The 21,546-nt window shown below is 46.9% G+C and overlaps 1 protein-coding gene across 1 annotated transcript in view; it reads left to right on the forward strand.

The window, feature by feature from the left end:
• The first annotated feature begins 6,475 nt into the window (after positions 1–6,475).
• Positions 6,476–21,546, forward strand: part of LGMN (legumain) — a 33,036-nt gene continuing 17,965 nt past the window's right edge. Inside the window, exons 1-2 of the mRNA XM_028098665.2 lie at positions 6,476–6,566; positions 15,294–15,460. Of these exons, the coding sequence (XP_027954466.1) occupies positions 15,323–15,460 (138 nt within the window). The 5' untranslated portion in view covers positions 6,476–6,566; positions 15,294–15,322. The remainder of the gene's footprint in view (positions 6,567–15,293; positions 15,461–21,546) is intronic.

Below are 21,546 nucleotides of genomic sequence, written 5' to 3' on the forward strand. Positions count from 1 at the left end.
TATAAAATAAATAAGTCACAGAGATGAAAAGCACAGCATGGGGAATAGAGATAACAATTTGGAATAATGCGACTACGCTTATTGTGGTGAGCACTGAGTAATGCATAGAATTACTGAATCAATAGACAACATAAAATTGTATGTTAATTACACTTCAATGAAAAAGAGCATTATGTAATGCACAGAATTGTTGAATCAATTTGCTATATACTTGAAGCTAATATAACATTGTATTTGAACTGTACCTCAATAATAAACATTTTTAAGTAAAGAAGCAAGGCATAGAAGAACAGTATGATCCCAATCATGTAAATTCCAAACTAGGTGAAATCAAACTATACTGTTTAAAGATACAGCCTTAGATGCCAACCACACAAAGAAATGCAAAGGAATAGTGGTGATAAGGACAGGGTCAGTCTCTGGGGGGGCAGAGACTGCATGCTTTTTAAATATTTAAATTTTTTATTTGACAGAGAGAGAGACAGCAAGAGAAGGAACACAAGCAGGGGGCAGTGAGAGAGGGAGAAGCAGGCTTCCTGAAGAGCAGGGAGCCCGACGTGGGGCTCGATCCCAGAACCCCGGGATCATGACCTGAACCAAAGGCAGACGCTTAACGACTGAGCCACCCAGGCGCCCATATACATACATGCTTTTATGCACTTTTCTGTGCACTTGTTATATTTCACAATACAAATAAGAAAATAAATAAGTTTGGGAATTCAGTGGGAAGAGTGTTTCAGGCAGAGGGAAGAGCCAATGAAGAGTTTGTGGTAGGGATGAGATTGCCATGTTTGGTGTCACCAGGAAGCCAATGTGGCTGGCGAGGAGTGAGCAAGTGGGCAGGTGGTGGAAGATGAGGTCAGAGACGGAGCTGGGGAGCCAGGTCACGGAGGGCTTCATAGGCCATGGTAAGGTGTGGTTAGGATAGAAAGGGGCTCTAAAAGTGTTAAGATTTAAAAGTGTCATTGGTCTGGCTGCTGTGTAGAGGACACGTTGCAAGATGGTTGTAAGACTAAACTAGAAATGCAATGGGGATGAATAAAGATGAAAATGAACAATTATTGAGCAGCTACTATGATGTACCTTCATCTTCATCAGCAATGGATCTTAACCACCAGCCGGAGAAAACTCCTTTTGAAGGGCTCCTATGATTAGAGTAGGCTCAACTGCCCAGATGATCTCTCTTTTGCCCTGTAATGTTACAGGATTTCCTTCTTCTTCAGTGCCCAGGGTTCCTGGTCATGCCACTTGAAGAATGAAGAAGTAGACAAGATGAAGAGTGGTGGACAGCAAATTTTCCTGAGCCATAGTAAAGTGATAGTACAAAGCTCCCAAAGAGGGAGGACAGCCTGGGGGGTTGCCCCCGTAGTTTCTAAGTCTAGAGGTTTTTATGGGCTCATTGGCAATGCTGTTTTAATCTGATTAACCCTCCCTATGCCTGTCATCCAGTCAGGTTTTTGTCATCTATCACTTGGCAAAGGGTGGAAGGCTCCTTTCAGGGTGGTGTAAAATTCTTTTAAGGGTGGTTTCCTCTTAGGGCGGGGCCCTCGTCCCTGCCCACCTTTCTTCCAACTATCCTTCATCGGTAACATAATCATAGGAGTGATATGTAATCTGTTAAAAAAGCAAAAATTCAACTGGGTAAATTTAAAGATTGAATTGGCTTTATTCAATGATTCATGAATTAGGCAGCATCCTGCTAGCAAGTAGAAAGGGGATCAGAAGAGCTGTATAAAATGGAAGACCGGGTGGCTCAGTCAGTTAAGCATCTGCCCTCGGCTCAGGTCATGATCTCAGGGTCCTGGGCTCCAGCCCCACCTGGGGTTCCCTGCTCAGCAGGCAGTCTGCCCCTCCCTCTCCTTCTGCCCCCGCCTTCTGCCTCCCCTTCCCCCGCTCCTTTCCCCTCCCCCTGCTCTTGTACACGCACGGCGTGAGCTCTCTCTCTCTCTCTCTCAAATAAATAAATAAAATCTTTTAAAAAATGGAAGACTTACAGGCAGAGATGGGTGGGACACGGAAGTTATTAGCAAAAGAAAAGAAAGGGCTGTTTCAGGCAAGATTACTTTTCTTGGAGGGCTGGAGTGTGGGTGGGAGGAAGCGCAGGGGTCTATCATGCAGATTACCTTCTTGTTAAGTGTCAATCAGGAAATTCCAGACTGGTTTATAATTCTATTCCTGGGAGAGGCTGAAGCTGCAATCAGGTTACGTAGGAAGTCTTGGTTTTCTACGTGGGGCTTAGCATAAGTGACTCTATTTGGGGCCTGCTGTACCACTTTAATATATCCTATTCAGGTTTCACCCATCCTGCAGGAGGAGATTATACATGCGTGAGGGGTCTTGGGGGGCCATTCTAAGAATACTGCCTACCTGTTAATAAATAAATGCTTAGTGGTTGCTTGGAAATCCTTCAAAAACAACCAGGAAGAGATGGTGCCCCTCCTCTCCCCCTCCCCTGAGTTTAGGACCACAGCAATCTTTATCGTGCCATCTCGTGCCAGGATGTCATCTCTCAGGAGCTGCGTGACTGGAAGAGGAAGGATGTGCCAGGAAGAGGGACTCGCATAGGGCCAAGACGAGAAGGCCACGAGGGCCGGAGTGGAGTGAGTCTTGTGACAGGAAGTGAGGTCATGGGAATAAGCTGGAGTCAGCGGATGTTAGCCTGGTAGGATTTTATTCAAGGAAGGAGGGAATGGTTTTTAGGATGATGAAAAGTTTTAGAAGTAGATTCGTTGCACAATAATGTGAACATAATTAATGCTACTAAACTGTACGTGTAAACGTGGTTTAAGTGGCACAATCTGGGGGCCTGTCCTGGACACCTTTCATTTTCAAAGCTGGTCTCCGTGTGTGTTTGAGTCTGACTGACTTCTGGCTGAACGTTCCTCTCTTTACATTCCCTGCCCACAAATACAACCTACCCCGAACTTTCAATGCGCTCGCCTATAGCTTGCAACAGTCGCTTGTCTCAAATTGCAATTCCTCTGCTCTTCCCAAATAAACTCCTCCTTTTTGAGCTTGCCTCGGTTTACCCCTTTATTTAGATCAACAATATTACATATTTCAGTTGAAATATTTTCTTTTTTTTTAAGTTTTATTTATTTATTTCACAGAGAGAGAGAGAGCAAGAGCAGGAACACAAGCAGGGGGAGTGGGAGAGGGAGAAGCAGGCTTCCCGCCGAGCAGGGAGCCTGATGTGGGGCTCGATCCCAGGACCCTGGGATCACGACCTGAGCTGAAGGCAGACGCTTAACAGCTGAGCCACCCAGGTGCCCTTCAGTTGAAATATTTTCATACAAAAGGTCAGTCTGTGGTGGGGACAGTTGACTGTAGGGATCCTCAGGGCTCGAGTTAGTGCCTAGCACTTCTCATGCACTCAAGAAATAGCTGACACCTGACGAGAATCTGTTCTGAGTTCGTTCATTATGGATCAATTCGTTTGAACTTTACAACAACCCTATGAAACACAGATAAGTGAAGAGATTGTCCAGGACCCCACAGCCAGGAAGTGTCAGAGATGGAGTCGAAATCCAGGATGTCTGGAGAGCGTCCATGCCTTTGACCATCATTATCAAACAGAATGAATGAATGATTGAATGAATGTTGAGTCCTGAGAACCAGTGGTTGTCACTATGGTGGAAGGGGCGGGGTGTGCATGCAGATTTTGCCCCTCCTTCCCCCAGGAGGCTTTTGGCAATGTCTGGGGACATTTTTGGCTGTCAGAACTTGAGGGAAGGGTGCTCCTGGCATCTGGTGGGTAGCTGCCCAGGGATGCTGATGCTGCTAGACATCCTACGAGGTACAGGACAGCCCCCCAACCTCCCTCACGCAACAAAGAACTACCCGGCCTCCAAGTGTTGCTTGGAGGTGCAGAAACCTGCTCTAAACTTAACCAATTTCTTTTCCTACTCTCTCCAGCGCTTATTGCTTTATAATCTGAACCTCTCACTTAGTCTCTCGCTATTAGATAGACGAAGACGGAATCTGAAATGGCTCCTCAGTGCTCTTATCTCTGGTGGCTGAGTTATCTGCCACAGTCTTGTGGTATCACACATTTTTATCTGGCTTGAGCCTCACTAACCTCTGAGCCCCATACTGTGACTTTCCTGGTGAGAATGTCACTAGGGACATTTGGGGGGGGTGTCCTCATGCCTGTATGTTTACAGGGAACCTGCCACCCTCCTGCCACCCTGGGGTTTTTTCTGGTGCCTTGGCTCCTGGCCCTCCCACTGGTGCTGCCCTTCCCACACCATGCCGCCAATCCCATTCCGTGTGTAGTCTCAGAGCACAGGCAGTGCCCAAGGTCAGAGATTCCTATCTTCCTTTTCTCATCATGCTCTTAGCCCAGCAGGTAGATGCTATTCATGCGGCACTTACTAGATGCTAAGCACTGTGTTTCCTTCAATTTACCGAGAGAAGTAGGTGCTGTTCTATTTTATAGTTGAGGAAACCCAGGCACTGAGAAATTAAGTAACTTGCTCAGGTCCCACAGCTTGTATGTGCTGGAGCTGGGATCGGAATCCAGGTAGCCTGATGGCAGAACCCACCATGTGCACCCACTTCTCCCTCCAGGCCCCTCTCATCTCAGCCTCCTCCTTGTGGCTGGCCTAGGCTAGCCACCTTGCAGTCTCTTCTAAGGCTCTCCTGACCATTACCATGGGAACTCCCTGCCAACTCCCAGCCACCCACTGGTCCTCAATTTTCAGCCCCCTTCTCTCGTCCCATACTCTCGGCTCTCAGCTCATGGTGCTGCTGAGGGAGGCTGAGGGGGCTGTCCCTGGACCTCATTTGCCTAAACATGCCTGGCATCAGGCCACCACTTCTGTTCCATTTCACCTGTGAAAACCTAACCAAAGGCCACCATTTATTCTGGGTGAATTGAGGGAGTGGTTAAGGACACCCTGTTCCTCTCTTACTAGACAGTGAATTCCCAAGGGGAAAGAACAGACTCCCATTTCTCTCGGGGCACCTGGGTGGCTTTGTCGGTTAAGTGTCCGACTCTTGATTTCAGCTCAGGTCATGATCTCAGGGTTGTGAGACTGAGCCCCATTTGGGGCTCTGCACTGAGCGTGGAGCCTGCTTGAGATTTTCTCTCTCCCTCTGCCCCTCCAACACTGTCCCCCCATGCTCTCTCTCTTCTCTCTCTCTCTTAAAAAAAAAAAAAAGAATCCAATTTCTCTCAATAATAAGCTGCACTTGGCACATAAGGGACATCCACTAAATGTGTTCTTGAATAAATGGTTGAATGAACTCCTACCACTCCCCACTGAGGAAGACTGTGAAAGTGTACTGGTCATGAGACTTCGCCTTGGACTTGGACAGACACGGGTCTGAAGAAGACTACGGTCACTTCCCAGCTAAGAGTGTGGAGAACTTAACTCAGGGTTGGCAACCTTTTTCTGTAAATGGTCAGACAGTGAATATTTTCGATTTTGTGGGCCAAAATCTTGTCTCTTGTATAAGTACTCAACTCTACCTTGTTGGTAAAAACAGCCAGAGATAATACCAAAACCCGTGGGCATGGCTGCATTCCCACAGACTTTATTTACAAAAATAGGGAGCAGGCTCTGGGCAGTATGCTCTCGCTTGACTTACTGTAAAAAAAAAAAAAAAAAAAGATTATAAAAGATCAAGTGAGACAACCTGTGAATGCAGCCCTTACATCTTACACTTGATGTGCTTGGGTAGGACTGCGATCAATGGCACTCAGTTCAATTTACTGTGCTCTACCACACGGCACAGGTACGTATAAAGTTTCCCCATTTCCCTGTGAGATAATAATACCAAAAACACTTGAAAAATAGCATTGCCTAGGGATGAAGAGGACAAGATTCTGAGCTAGACAGACTGCCTGGGTGTGGGTTCTGGCCCCGCCACTTCAGAGCTAATGCGGTCTTCAGAAGATTAATTTACTTTCCACGGCTGACCCTCCCTCAGTCGTCCTAACTGTAAAGCAGGGACCACAATAAGAGTGCCTATTTCTCATAAGGTTGTCTCGAGGATTAAATGGACCTGCACATTCGATCACCGGGGGACCCTTAAAGATTCCGAGACCCAGAACACGTGCAGACCAAGGAACTCAACCGACGTCTGGGCCGACACTGGGGCATCAGGATTTTTGTTTCCCTAGATGATCCCAAAGTGCGACAAGTTCGGAAACCCAGTGGGTTAAAGTGCCCCGCGCGCTAGTTTTGATCCTTCGGTGGACACTTCTGGAACTGCTGCGTTTCCAGGCAAGCCCCACGTAGCCCCGGCCCCCTTCACCGCTCAAGGTTCTCCCAGGACCCGCGGGCTGTGGGCCCAGAAGCCGCGGCTCTTGCATGCTGGGACTTGTAGGACCTCTGGCTCGCCGGCCCCGCCTCGCTCCTTCTCTCATTGGCTTCTGCAGACGCCCGCCCCGAAGTTCCACCAATCAACGCGGCGCCCTAGGCCATTAAAGCCCGGAGCGGGGTGAGGCTCCGCAATCACTGCAGGGCGGGCGTCCCGAGGTGTCGCGTCTGAGGCTGCGCGTCGCGAGGAGTTCCCACGGTCCTGCCGCCCCGCGCCACCGCCGCGGTCTTCTGCCACAGGTAACCGCGAGCCCCAGCCGGGGATCCGGGCCAGGCCCCACGTCCCGGCCCAGGGCTGCCTGTGCGCCGCGGCTCTGGGCCTCACCGGCGGGATTTTCAGCTCCCGCGGCCCTGAGTAATCCGCTTCTCACCCTGCGGAAGAGCATTTCGGGAAACGGTGAATCCCAAGGGAAATGCTGCGACCTCTCAGCCCGCCCTCCCGAGGGGTGGTCGTGGGCTGCTGGCGGCTCTCTTCTATTGGCGCGAACTCGGGCTGGAAGCCCAGGCGCTTCCTCCAAGCTCCGGGGGAAACGGGGGCGGGGAGAGGGAATTGGCTAAGGTCCCACCGCCGGGGGCGTGCGGGACAGGGTCCGGCGCTTGGTTCCAACCTTCACAGCCTAGGAGCAGTTTAGGCTCTAGGTGCTTGTAACGTGGAGGATTGCACCCATTTCCACCCAGTTCTCCGTAGCCAAGGGGAAAAGCAGGTGACTACAACAGCCGAAATACCCAAACGTGTAAAAACATCCCTTCTGAGAAGTTAGGGATGCTCTAGTTCTCAGAGGCTTGAGCTGGTGGGACTCATAGGGTGATTCACTTCAAGCGTGAAAGTGAAATTTGATTAGGTCCCCTGCCCCTAAACTATTAGAGGGGAGGTTATATGTACATGGGAATTGTAGAATGCCAAGAATTGTGGAATCTGGGGCCTGGAAGAAGGAACTTTTTATCATGGGCTTCGTTTTATAGATGAAAATAAATGCCCAGAGTTTGAGATTTGCCCTGTGGTAGGTAGAGAGTGGAGGAGCTCAGCTTTTTTACTGTAGGGTTCCATTCGTTAGCAAACGTTCATTGAGCCTTACTCATTGAGCTGGGTTTTTTTTGTAAAGGGGAGAGGCAGTCAATAGAGAATCATTTCAGTTACAGGTTTGCACAGGGGCAGCATCTAACCCTGTTGGAAGCATCTAATCCTTATTTGTGGGAAGAGGTAGAACTTTGCAGAGAAGCGCCTCAATGGAGTTTGAGGGATCGGAGGAGCTAGTGTGATGAAGGAAGAATGTTTCACCTGGAAAACAGCATGGTGAAGGCATGGAAAGAGCCGCGATTTTGGACCACGGTCTTGGAGCCTGGTTGGAACAAGGGATTTCATGTGGGTGGTGAATTTCATGAGCTCTGTTTCATAAGAATAGAGTGGTACATCTTGCAGGGCCTTCTGTGCTGCTGTGAGAGATTTAGATTTTGTCCTCCCTTTGCGTTCAATATGCTGCCTACAAGATCAAATCCCAAAGACACTTGATGTCCTTAAAAATTAAGGGTACCATTGGGGGCAACTGGGTGGCTCAGTCGATTAAGCTTCTGCCTTTGGCTCAGGTCATGATCCCAGGGTCCTGGGATCCAGCCCCACATCAGGCTCCCTGCTCAGCGGGGAGCCTGCTTCTCCCTCTCCCTCTGCCTGCCGCTCCCCCTGCTTGAGCTCTCTCTCTGTCAAATAAAATCTTTTAAAACAATGAGTGTGTATATCTTAAGATCAAGTGGTTCCACTTCTAGAAAGTAGCCTAGAGAAACAGAGACATTTGTTTGCAAGGAGAGGAGTATTAGGGTGTTTACTGCAACGTTATTTATAATGAGAAATTTTTTTTTTATTTTTTTTTAAAGATTTTATTTATTTATTCATGAGAGAGAGAGAGAGAGGCAGAGGGAGAAGCAGGCTCCCAAGGAGCAGGGAGCCCGATGCGGGACTCGATCCCAGGACCCTGGGATCATGACCTGAGCCGAAGGCAGACGCTTTACCATCTGAGCCACCCAGGCGCCCTATAATGATAAATTTTTGAAACCGCCTAAATGTCCCTTAGAAGGGAATGTTTACAAAGTGGACATATATGTTTTAAAAGTATAATAAAGTGAATGAAAAGAAATGCTAACTTATGCAGCTCTTTCTGCCCATGGGTCCTGTCCCCATGCTTTAATAAAATCACCTTTTTGCACAAAAAAAAGAAGAAAGAAAGAAAAAGAAATGTTAACTTATGATCATGGTTATCTTCTGGTGGTGGGGAGAATGGGATGGGGCATGGGAAGGAATTTCCTCTAATATTGTATTTGTTTTATGGGGAGAGAGTTCTCAGATTTGCAAAATATTAACAGTTCATGGGCTTGATGAGAGGTAACAGGTGTTTTACATTGTACTTAGTACATTTCTATAATGTTTACCTTTCAATTTCTTGACTATAACTTATAACAAAATTTAGCTTAATTCACATCTAGCTAGAAAAGTCATTCAGTCATTGTGGGAAAATATTACAAACTACATTGAAACCAGATTTCAAAAATAGTAATTGTGGTAAAAGGGATTCAAGTGTCAGATAACTGTGAAAATAAAAATGTGGAAAAACTGTTTACCACTGGGCAAATTTTACTTTGCTAGATTCCAAAATTCTTCTAACCATTAGGAGATTTTAAAAGTGTTTATTGATTGTGTCTATTTGGAAATATGATTTAGTTACTTATGCTTTTTGTAATGTTAAAAAACAATTGTAAAAAGATTTATTTATTTATTTGAGAAAGAGTGAGGGGGAGGGGCAGAGGAGAGACTCTTCAAGCAGACTCCCCCTGAGTGTGGAGCCCAACCCCCCCCCCTCCGGGGGCTTAATCCCATGATCCATGAGATCATGACTTGAGTTGAAACTAAGAGTCAGTGCTTAATTGAGCCACCCAGGCACCCCAAAAGATAATTTTTAAAAAAGGTAAAGTCATCACTCGATACAGGTATAAAAGTGAGCAAGTACTAAAGATTACATTTAACTTATAATGAGGAAATGTAGTGTGATGGTTGCAGCCAGATCAAAGGAGACTCCAGGGTCAGAAATAATGAAATGAATGGGCAAATGGCAGGCAAAACTGGCGTCTTTCTACAACCGGAAATCAACCCAGCCTCCACTTTATGGAATTCATTTGTATGTCTTTAGGTAAGAATTGTTTGCATTGCGGTTACCCAGTTTACAGAGATGTAAAGAAAAAAATTGCATAGAGTCAGAATTAGGTAACCTTAAAGGCCATGCTCTAATCTAGAATCCAGTTTGCCCCTGAATCAGAAATTTTCCCTGTAGGAAAAATATTGATTAACCTTAATAAAGTAGTTTTCATTTGAGATAAGAGCTAGTTGGATTTTGTTTTATTTATTTTGTTTTTCCTTTTTTTTTAATTTTTAAAATTTATTTTTGTGAGAAAGAGAGTGCGCATGGGCAGGGGGTAGAGAGAGAAGCAGACTCCCCACTGAGCAGGGACCTGGACGTGGGATTCCATCCCAGGACCCTGGGATCATGACCTGAGCCGAAGGCAAACACTTAACTGACTGAACCACCCAGGTGCCCCTGGATTTTGTGTTAATCTCACTTGTAAAACAGGAAGTTAAAAGGTTTGAGAACTGAATCTGCCCTTAATAATTCAGTTCTACCATCTCATTGCACAGACAATTAAGGCCCAGAGAGGGAAGGGTCTCCCCTGACTTAGTAGCTGTGTGTCCTGTGTTAGAGAAATTGCACTAAACACTAAACACTTGTTAAAAACAGCAAGCAAGACAGGTTTTATTCCAGCAATTACATTAGGGACAGATACTTCAGTGTAGATCTGAGTTCAACTCCAAATACAGCAAGGATAGTTGGGATTTATGGGCAGGCTGAGAGGGTCAGTGGATGGAAAATTACAAGGGACCTTGATTAGGTATCAAAGGTGGGCTATTCTCGTGGGATTCTTGGTAAACTGAACTTAGCAGGCCAAGACCTACTTGAGATGGGGGCTCAGAGGAGCTTGACTCAGTTCGGTCAAGGAGGGGTCCTTCTCATCTCTCCTTGGCTCTCTTGCATGTGGTCAGTCAGGGTCCACTCACGTTGATCTTATTGTAAGCCCCTGGAGAGTAAGGAGCAGGATCAAAGACCTTCAGGTTTGGAAGGCTGTCTTCAGATGTCATTGTCTAGTTAGCTGCTTTGCTCGGCTTTGATGATTCCCTGTTTCCAACCCAGAGCCAGTAGCAAATCAGGACTGGCAGTGAGAGTTCACACCTGAGGGTAGTTAAAATATAGGCTTTGGTGTCAGACCTTGGTTTGAACTTGACTTTGATAGTCCTGTGATTGGGGCCTCATTACTTGTATTGCTGGTGACAGTTTATCTAGAATGGGCATTCTGTCCCAAACCTCTCAAATGAATTGAACCTCACTTGCTAGCATACTTCTTTAAGTCAAATGGAGTCCTTTAATGGAATTACTGACCTTGTGTAGCCCTGTAGCCTGAGAGGGATGCAGGACCAATGGCAACAGCGGAGGACTTGTCATTGGAGGCTGGCAAAATTCATTCGTAAAGGGTTGGCCGTTGATCTTGGCTTGTGTGGTTCAGGTTTTCCTTTGAAGGGCTCTTCTAAGAGGAGAACTCTTTATACAGATTGCCCACAAGTGCCTTAAAACAGTAGGATGGCAAAGAGCCTGGTTGGAGGGTGGGTGGTGACCTGCTGGAGGAAGGGTTTGGGCCCTGAGTGGGGCATGTTGTGTGCCCACTTTTGGTTACCTGGTCTCGCAGACCTTCACATGAACAACTCTTTTTGTGACAAGCGAGGGGGTGTAGTAGAAAAAGCAGTCTCTGGAGCAGATCTGTGTGTCAGCCCCAGCAGTTACCAGCACGTTTCTCTCTGCCCAGCCTCTTTTTTCTCAGCTCCGTGAACAGAGCGATGAGGCTGGCTTACAGGCTTCTGTGAGGATTGTGTGAAGCGTACATTGCATGGCTTATTGCAGAAGCCCACTCTGCCGCCCCGTGCAGCATATCAACACGTGTCGTTGTGGGGGACACCTTTTCTCCCCTGGTTAGGGTCACACCTGTCTGTCATTTTCTCCCCACAAATGGTTAGCAGACTCTGCATACAATCTTTACAGCCCCCTTGGAGATCTTTCCACTCTCGGCCCATCGAGATCCACCTTGCTCTTCCTAAAGGCTCCACAGGGTCCCATCATAAGGGTGTACCATGACTGATTTAGCTAGACAGCCCTCTGTCCAGATGACCATGTATATTGCTTCCAGCATTTTGCTGTTAGAAGTGGGTAGACTTCCTTGCCTCCTTCAAGTCTTTCCATTTTGAAAAATGATGCCTCCCACTCCTCCTGCATTATATTTTTCCTTAACACTCATCCCCTCTGACAATGTGTGGATTTAAATTGTGTGTCTCTTCCTGCTGGAATGTCAGCTCAGTGAAGGGTTCTGTCATTTGGTTCCCTGTTCGGTGCCTGGGAGCACCTAGTGGGTGCTCAGGCTGTGTGTGTTGGATGTTGGATGGATGGGTGGGGAGACTGCAGAAGCAGCCATCCTGAAGAGCTAGCTCAGCAGGAATCACTTACTTTGTCTTCCTGAACTTTTCTCTTTGATAGAACAAGAATCATAGTATGTTATGTTGCAAGATTGTGATTTTGTTTTGAGGCTTTGACTTTGCCAAGAATACTGCTGATCAGGAAATGGCTGGGTGAGGCTGCTTGCTTTAAGACATGTTCTTGCTGAGGGTAGTGGAGAGATTGTATTACTTTCACATCTCATCTTCACCCCAAGCCCCACTATGTTTCCCCAAATGGTATTAACATATGTGTTTTTTAAATTTCATTTATTTTGAGTGGGCTTCACACCCAGCGTGGAGCCCAACACGGGGCTCGAACTCACGAGATCAAGACCTGAACTGAGATCAGGAGTTGGATGCTTAACTGAGCCCCCCAGGCACCCCTTAACATACGTGTTTTTTAAGTGACATTTTCCAATCAGTGTCATACTGTGAGGCTTTTTGCTTGCCATTCTGTTCAAGGAACCGTACTCTGTGTTTATAAGAAACAAAAAAGGTGATAGACAGGAACCATTGCCAAACGTTAACTGTGAAAGTATCATTTGTGTTTTAATAGGCACATTTCCTCACTGAGGGGTAGCATGCTAGCATATTAGTAGAAGAATGACAGATGAATTTGAATTTGTAAAAATAACCTGGCGGTGCTTTTTCAGTACCTGCTGTGGTGTTTGCCAATTTAGGCAGTTAGGCTGGTGGTGTCCTTTCCGTGGTTCACGGTCAGGCCAGCTTTGTGATTCTGGTGTTTTATGTATTCTTTTTGTCCCTAAGTAGGAAGGGGTAAAGTCACATGGCAGGGCCTCCCCAGGAAGGAGCCTCTTCATGATTCAGTCACATGAACCAAACTCAGAGACTGGTGTGTAAACCAGGGAGCCCGTATAATGATTGCTGCTGGAAGATAAGAGCCAGCCAGGCTGTATACTGGTCACGTGGGCTGAGGGCGTAGTCTCACGCCCTAGGGCGGGCCAAAGAGACCCACCTGTCCTGACTTTATTGGAACAACTCCCCACCCACTGGTATACTTATGGTCTCTGGCTGCTTTCACAGTACAGGGGCAGAGCCGAACAGTCATAAGGGAGGTGGTGTGATCTGCAGGGTAAACTATTTACTGTCCAGCCCTTTAGAGAAGAAGTGTGCCAACTGCTGCCCCAGGGGAAGGCTTCCCAGGGAGGTTCAAGTGCAGTCAGGAGGCCGCCGGGTGAGCTCAGAATCAAAGAGCTGCTGCGTGGGGGGGGGGGGGGGGGGTCCCCTCTGTAGTCACTGTCGCCCTTGCTGTTACCTCCCAGCCCTACGGTGAGCCCCGGTCATGTCAAGAGGACTTGGGAGAGCGTCCTCAGGTGCATGTTAACACGTTAAGGCCAGCTGGTTCTGGCACCGGGGTGGCCTGGGCAGTCCACTGCCTTCATCTGTTCCCTGACCTCATCCGTCCTGTACTGTACTAAAAAACAAAACACAACAAACAAAAAGCATGGCCATTTCAGAATAAGCTTAAGAATAAACCTAGGGTACCTTATTGTAGTTACCCGTTCATCCATGGGCAGTTTTGCAGTGACGCCAAAGAAATGTGGATATACATTATACAGTAAGAATTGAGTTCCTGGATGGGGCACCTGGCCGGCTCAGTCAGTGGAGCATGTGACTCTTGATCTCAGGGTCATGAGTTCAAGCCCCACATTGGGCGTGGAGCCTACTTAAAATAAAAATAAAAAAAAAAATTTCCTAAAGGGGGTATCGGAGGCAGGTGGTGGGTAAGGAGTAGTGTTGGCCCGTGGGGCTTAAGACCAGAGGTGAACAAGAGCCCACCAAGGTTAATGGAGAGCCCTGCTACATCAAAGTTGAGTCCTGGGCATTGCCTGTAGCCTGTTGGAAATGCAGAGTCTCAGGCCCAGCCCAGGCCTACTGGATCAGAATTGCATCCCCAGAGGATGGAAGTCACAGTCGGTTTGGAGAAGCACTAACCTAAGGCGCTTTTAGGTTTTTAAACTTTTATCAGATTCACGGCTTTCTGTTCCCTCGCCTTTGGGGGGAAACCCACTGCTCAGTCCATTTTGAGTTTGAGCACAGTGTTAGGCACAGGATGCTAAGGATGGTTTCTTAAGCTTACAGGAGTTTCATCCCTTAGCTGGCTGCGTGCCCCCTGAGGACAGAGGATTTGTCCTGTCCCTACTGCGTTCAGAGCATCCAGTGTGTTTTCCGGCAGGAGCCTCTGGCTGGCTGTGTGAATGAATAAGCCAGTGAGTGAGTGAGCACTGTTTGACAAATGACAGAAGAGTCTGAGGTCAGCCTCATGGACTTTGTTCTGCTGAGTCCCTACATCTCAGAGACTGTTTTTCCTCTTAATGTGACAGGCCTAGCGTCTGTCACAAGAAGGCTGTTTTTTTTAGAATAACGTATTCAGGTTGCGGGGCAGGGTCTGATGTGAACGATGCAAGGAGGCCAGGGCGGGGCCTGAGTACTGCCTTTGTGCTTTAAAACTTGGGACGTTTAGGCAGTGGAGTATACAATTGGGCATGTGCTTCATCAGGAATGAAGTCTCAGTGTAGGACCATGCAGCAGAAAGACCGAGCCGGGAACTGAGAAGACATGGGTTTTGGTCTCTGGCCAGAGCTGGCTAACCATGGGTATTGGACAAGTTAGCTTCTCTTGCTTTAACCTCCCCTTCCTGTAAAACAAGGACTAAAACTTGTGCTCTGCCTGCTGTATTAACTACGTGTAAATGGGTTATAAATGTACAAAGACATTAACTTGGGCTGCCACTCTTTGCCTATAGCTTATCCAGATAACTCGCTTACAACTTAGGAATCGCCCCTCAGTATTTATATTGGACACACATTGAATTTTTATACACTTTATTGCATAAGTAATAGCTGTTAATGGTAGTAAAAAGAAATAGGAAGAAAATCATCCTGAATTCCACCTACCACCAGTCAGTAACTACTGTTAAATTTTTATGTCTGCCTTCCACATTTTGTACGCACACATTACATGTATGTTCTTTTCTTGCAAACATTTCATACAATGTGGTAGACATTTTTCCAATACGGTGAATTTTGTTGGTGAGTTTTATCTGCTGTATTCCAAGTTGTGACCAAAACTTGTTAAAACCTTTTAAGGTTGCCCAAAGAGTGTTCCCACTATTCTTTGGTTTATACCCTTAACTTCAACCTGTAGTGAGAGAGAGCTGGGTCGATTCTTCTCCCCCTAGGGAAAGGGGCTGCAGAGCCAAAGGTAAAATTCTGCTCTGTCATCATTTTTATCCTTAGGCTGTTCCATCTGATAACTAAATGGTCTTATCGTTTTGACCCATGGGCTGTGATATAATCTTAGGGGCCTACAGTATTCTTCTGTTTTTGTCATTCCTTTTTTGCTTGACTCTGCTTTTTTCTTCCCAGATTTCTGCCACTGAACTCGGAGGCACAGAATGATTTGGGAAGTAGCCGTGTTGCTCAGCGTGGTCCTGGGCATCGGTGCTGTTCCTGTAGATGATCCCGAGGATGGGGGCAAGCACTGGGTGGTGATTGTCGCGGGTTCAAACGGCTGGTACAATTATAGGCACCAGGTAAGACAGTGGCTAATGGTTTTCTTTGTGACCCTGGTATTCTGTAAACAATCCAGGGCATTGTCTGTAGAACAGACTTTGTAAAAAGCCATTCACGCTCCTGAAGGCTGGCAAAAGTATGTGTGCGGGCAGGGATGTGGAGAAATGCGGGGATCATAAAATGGTACAGCCATTTTGAAAAACAGTTTGGCGGTTCCTCAAAATGGCCCTGTGGAGTCACCTCAGTCTCACACAGGGTTTCTCACCCTTGGCGCTATTGACATTTGGGGCCAGGTATTCTTTGTTATGGGGCTGCCCTGTGTGAAGTAGGATGTTTGGCAGCATCCCTGACCTCCATGTACTAGATACCTGGAGCATCACCTGTCCACTGTAACAACTAGAAATGTCTCCAGCCTTTGTCAGATGTCCCCAGTTGAGACCTACTGGTCTAACGCCTTCATTTTGCAGGTAAGGAAACTGAGCCGTAAATACAGGAGGAGACTGGCCCCAGGCCACACAGCAAGCTCGGTGCAGACAGGCCTGAGGCCCAGGGCTCTGGTACAAGCATCACATGAGGCATCTTTGTTTCTGTTTCTTAAGGATTTATTATTTAGAGAGACAGCACGCACAGTGGGGAGGGGCAGAGGGAAAAGGAGAGGGAGAATCCCAAGCAGACTCCCTACTAAGTATTGAGCCCAGTGCAGGGCTCAATCCCCCGACTCTGAGATCATGACCTGAGCCAAAATCAAGAGTCTTACCCTTAACAGACTGAGCTGCCCAGGCGCCCCCTAGCCACATTTTTTTTTTTTTAAAGTAAAAAGTATCAGATGAAATTAACTTTGCTGTGTCTTATTTATCCCAGTATAGGCAAGCTCTCATCATTTCACTGTAATCAATACAGAGTTAATAATGAGATACTTTATGTCTTTGTTTTCACTGAATCATCAAGATCGGGGTCGCCTGGGTGGCTCAGTTGGTTAAGCGACTGCCTTCGGCTCAGGTCACGATCCTGGGGTCCTCCCAGGGTCCTGGGATCGAGTCCCGCATCGGGTTCCTTGCTCAGCAGGGAGTCTGCTTCTTCCTCTCCCTGCCACTCCCCCTGCTTGTGCTCTCTTTCTGTCAAATAAATAAATAAAATCTTAAAAAAAAAAAAATCAAGATCGGGCATGCATTTGCATTCATGATGCATTCAGTTTGGACTGGCCACACTTGAAGTGTGCAGTTGCCACGTGTGGCCGGAGGCTGCTGTATGGTACGGCGCAGGCCTGGAGTCCGCGCGCCTGGAGGCGTGACAGTGCTGCCTTGCGTGTTTCCCTCCTGGCTGGTGGTTTTCATACCTGTTTTAAGTAGGGGGTTGGTTTAGAAGAACTCGCTACCAGCTCTAAAATGTGATGATTGTTGAATGACCTATTTCATGAATGGTCTTGTACGTTAGCCGAACAAGAAATTTGGCTTAATTGAAAAGTTGTTGTCATGGCAAAACGGTCCCTTTACTGTTTAATACTTAACCACAGACCTGACCCGTTTACAGAGGAGCAACCTGAGTATATAGCTGATCATCTCTCGATTTTCTCCTCCCTCTCTAACCACGAGTTCAGAAGATAAGGCATTAAATACAGGTCACCGAGAGTGAACAGGCTGAGTCAGCAGCTGTGTTGGTTTGTACACAACCGACTTTAAAAGAATATTATTTATTGATTAAACATTATTAAATATAGGACTCCAGTTACCCTTTGCTCCCAGAAAACCTTTTTTTTTTCTTTTTTGAAGTTTTGCTAGTTTCCCTGGGTGAAATAATATCAAAATCGATTGAAGGGAAGCAAGGCAAAAGAAGTGGCCCTAGAGTGAAATACCCATCCTGGAATAAGAGTGAAATACTCATCCCAGCCTCCGTGTGGAGGAACTGCATGCGCTGAGTCATTGCTGACCTCAGCCCGTGGCACTGCTGACTGCTTCCATTCTCAGCTGCTGCCAGCCTTTGCTTTCTTGACTTTGGAGGCTAATCATTAAAAGAGCATCGGAAAGAATTTTCCTAGTAGAACCTATACAGACTTATAAACTTAGATTTTTATGGAGGTTTACCTTTTCCTTGGATTAACATCACTCATTATCACAAATTTCTTTTGTTTAGGGAGGACAGGTACACTGGGCACAATTAATTTATTTTAATTTATTATTTTTTTTTTAATGTTTGGGCTTTTCAATTTGTTGTTTGTTGTTTTAACATTCTATTTATTTGTGAGAGGGAGATGGATGGGCACAAACGGGGAGCAGCAGGCAGAGGGAGAAGCAGGCTCCCCACTGAGCAGGGAGCCTGATGTGGGACTCGATCCCAGGACCCTGGGATCACGGCCCGAGCTGAAGGCAGGTGTTTAACCGACTGAGCCACCCAGGTGTCCCCACCAGGCACGATTTAAATCGCTGCTGAGTACTTTGTTCTATGCTTGATGATGGTTATTTATTTGTTGATTTTTAAGATTGATTTATTTGAGACAGAGAGCGAGTGTGCACGTGTGCCTGCCCGCGTGCCTGAGTAGGGGGAGGGGCAGAGGGTGAGGAGAGAGAAGCTGACTCCCAGCTGAGCGTGGAGCCTGCCACGGGGCTTGATCCCAGGACCCTGAGATCATGACCTGAGTGGAAAGCAGGAGTCAGACACTTAATTTACTGAGCCACCCAGGAGCCCCAGGATGGTTATTTAAATCATGTTTTGTCTTGATCAAATTGGGTTTCTCTGTTTTCCATCTTTGGCTGGGATTACTGGATGACCGCGAGGAGGGTTGGTCTGAGGTGCGGCTGGTGGACGCTTTGCATCCAGTGTCCTGGGGTGGGGGGGAGGTGGTGCGGGGCAAGGCCTTGGGAGGGCAGCTTTCTGCAGTGGCCAGGGCAGAGGAGAGAGGGAGAGGTCCCAAAGTGCAAGCAGCATCTGGGGACAGGCTTGTCCCCAGGCTGCCAGAGGAGGAACTGGGGTTGGAGGAGGGTTACTTTCAGAATTCTTTTTTTTTTTTTTTAAGATTTTATTTATTTATTTGACAGAGACAAGGAGAGAGGGAACCCAAGCAGAGGGGATGGGAGAGGGAGAAGCAGGCTTCCTGCTGGGGGAGCAGGGAGCCTGATGCAGGGCTCGATCCCAGGACCCTGGGATCAGGACCTGAGCGGAAGGCAGACGCTTAACGACTGAGCCACCCAGGTGTCCCAGAGGGTTGCTTTCAGGACAGAGGTCTGAGCATGTGGTGGAGGAAGAGCTCAGGTGGAGCAGCAGGGGCGGCTGCTGAAGTAGATGGCTGGTGAAGTTCACTGTCACACGGGGTCTTTGGGGATGACAGGAATGGGGAGAAGCAGCACATGTGAGCCAGGGGTCACCGGGAGGCTGGGGGTTGGGAGGGTTTGAGGCAGTGGCTAGCAGTAGGGTTCCCAAGGAGAAGGTTGTTTGCCGTGTGTTGGCAGGGGTGGGAGCTGCAGGGTGCTGATGCCCCCCCCCCCCCGGCCCGGTCTGGAGATAAAGGGGGCTGCCACCTCCTTCTGGAAGCTTTAAGAACATTGTCCTGGGGGCCCAGAGGCAGATAAGCGGGTTTCAGTTGAGGTGGAGAGGGAGAAGCCTAGAACCCGCACTTGTTAGAATTGGGAGGAAGAGATGTGATGGAGGAGCCAAGTGGCAGAGCCATCACATTTCAGAAAGACCACCTTTCATTTTATAGATTTTTAAAAAGTGTGTGCAATCATCACTTTTTAAAAACAGCTTTATGGAGGCATCCATTCACATGTCCTACAATTCACCTGTGGTAACTGTATCAAACTCTATGAGTTTGAGCAAATTTTTGCTGTTCTGCAAGCATTGCCACAGTCCAGTTTTAGGATACTTCCATCATTCTAGGAAGTTCCCTAGTGCCTATTTGCAGTCAGTGCCTGCTCCCCTCCCAGCCCCACGCAACCACTGCTTTCTGTCTCTCTCTCCCCCGCCCCATCTCACTTTAAACCTTTGAGTCTCCTGTGGAACATTTGAATTGTGGTGGGCTCAGTGAGGCAACTCTACAGAGAACCCCTGCCTCACCTCACCGTGCTCAGCATGCACCAGGAAGTGATAATATGTGTGTATCCATGAGCAGACCGTGAGGCCCCCTTCTCAGATCCTTACCTGGCTGGAAAGTGGGCCCCCTTACGGTGACCATGACTGGAGTGTGGCGATTGAATTTAAGCTTGGGTGCCAGGTGGTTGTCCTCATTTAGCTGACAGTGGGCCTGAGGTGAAGGCAGCAGGAGAAGACAGTGTCGGACAGTGGCTGACATCGGGATCACGGGATGCTTCCGCACGCCCGTCCGAACGCCTAGCGCCAGCTGTGAAACAAGCTGACTCACAGCCCTGTCTGTTCTGTAGTCCAGAGGGCTTTGCCTTCTTTGTGGTCTTGCTCAATACCCCCTTCCCATGCTGCCTCCTAGGCTTTTCTCATTTTAAGGAGGAAATACATATGGGCCAGATGTTCCAGGGAAGTAATTCAAGTGGCCTTTAACACTGTTTCTGAAGTATTTGACTTGGTTTAACCCTACTCTTACTTGTTTTGAGTGCCAGTGAGTAGAATTGAGTCTTAACAAAGAACCCCTTTGAAGTCACAGAGTTAGAGGCTACCTCAAGTACCTCCACGGACCCAGGGGAGAACCATGACCTGACTTTGAGAGTGCTGCTTGTGGAAAAAGGGCACAAGGCATGGTCGGGGTCAGGAGACCCGTGTTGGATTCTCTGAGCCCTTCCCGAGTTTGTCCCCATTTTCAACATGGAGATAAAAGCATGTGCCTGTCAAGGTGGTGAGGAGTCCAGATAGTGGAGGAGAGCGCCAACACAGGACACGCTGAACCTGCTTTTTCTAAAATATATAGCCTTACTGAAGCATATTTTACATGGCTTATGTAATTCGCCCATTTCAAGTATACAACTCAATGATTTCTTAGTAAATTTACCAAATTGGGCAAACAGCGCCGTAAATCGGTTTTAGAACACATCCGTCTACCCAGTTAGATCCTTCCAGCCCCTTTGCAGCCCCCACCCCCAGTGCCAGACAACCACTAAAAATATGCCTTCCATCTCTAATTTGCCATTTCTGAACATTTCACATAAATGGAGCCATTTGGCGTGTAGTCTTTTGTTTCTGTTAATGTAATGTTTTTGAAGTTTATCTGTGTTGTAGTGTGTCAGTACTTTGTTCCTTTTTATTGGCAAGGAATATTAAATAGTATGTATGGACCACATTTTATCTGTCCATTTACCAATTGATGGACATTTGGGTTGTTTACATTTTTTGCCTATTATGAATAATGTTGCTAAGAACATTTTTCTGTAAATCTTCGGATAAATGTTGTTTCTCTTGGGCAGAAAGAATAGAATTGCTGGGTCTTATGGTAACTTTATGTTTAGCCTTTTAAGAAGCTGTTAAAATTGCTTCCCAAAATGGCTGCACCATTTTACATTCCCACAAGCAGTGAATGGAGGAGGTTCCTGATTCTCAACGTCCTCGCCAACACTTGTTATTGTCCGTCTAGCTGTGAATTGGTGTCTTATGGTTTTAACTGACAGTTCCCTAATAACTAATGATATTGAGCATCGTATGTGCTTTTTAGCCATTTGTGTACCTTAGGTGAAATGTTGTTCAAAATCTATTTTGGATTGGGTTGATTGTCATATTGCAGTACTCTAATTCTCTGCACATTCTAGATACAAGTTCTCTCATTACGTGTTTTGCAAATGTTTTCTCTTACTCTGTTACTTGTCTTTTCATTTTCTTAATGGTGTCTTTTGAAGCATTCAGGTTTTTAATTTTGCTGATGTCCAGTGTATTAATATTTTTCTTTTATAAACCATGCTTTTAGTGTCGTATCTTCAACATCTTTGGCAGTTATAACTCAAGGTCCTGAAGATTTTCTCAGTTATCTTCCAAAGTCTTATTGTATTAGCCCTTACACTTAAGTCTGTGATGTATTTTGGTTTAATTTTTGTAAATGGTGTGAAATGAAGACCCAAGTTCATCTTTTTATGTGGATTTCCAAATGGTCCCAGCACCATTTGTTGAAAAGACTGTCCTTTCCCCAATGTACAGGTGACCCTTGAACAACATGGGTTTG

Source organism: Eumetopias jubatus, unplaced genomic scaffold (genome assembly GCF_037043125.1).
Source record: "Eumetopias jubatus isolate StellerSeaLion01/CBP00866 unplaced genomic scaffold, mEumJub1_p1.0 scaffold_7, whole genome shotgun sequence".
Classification (NCBI taxonomy): Eukaryota; Metazoa; Chordata; class Mammalia; order Carnivora; family Otariidae; genus Eumetopias; species Eumetopias jubatus.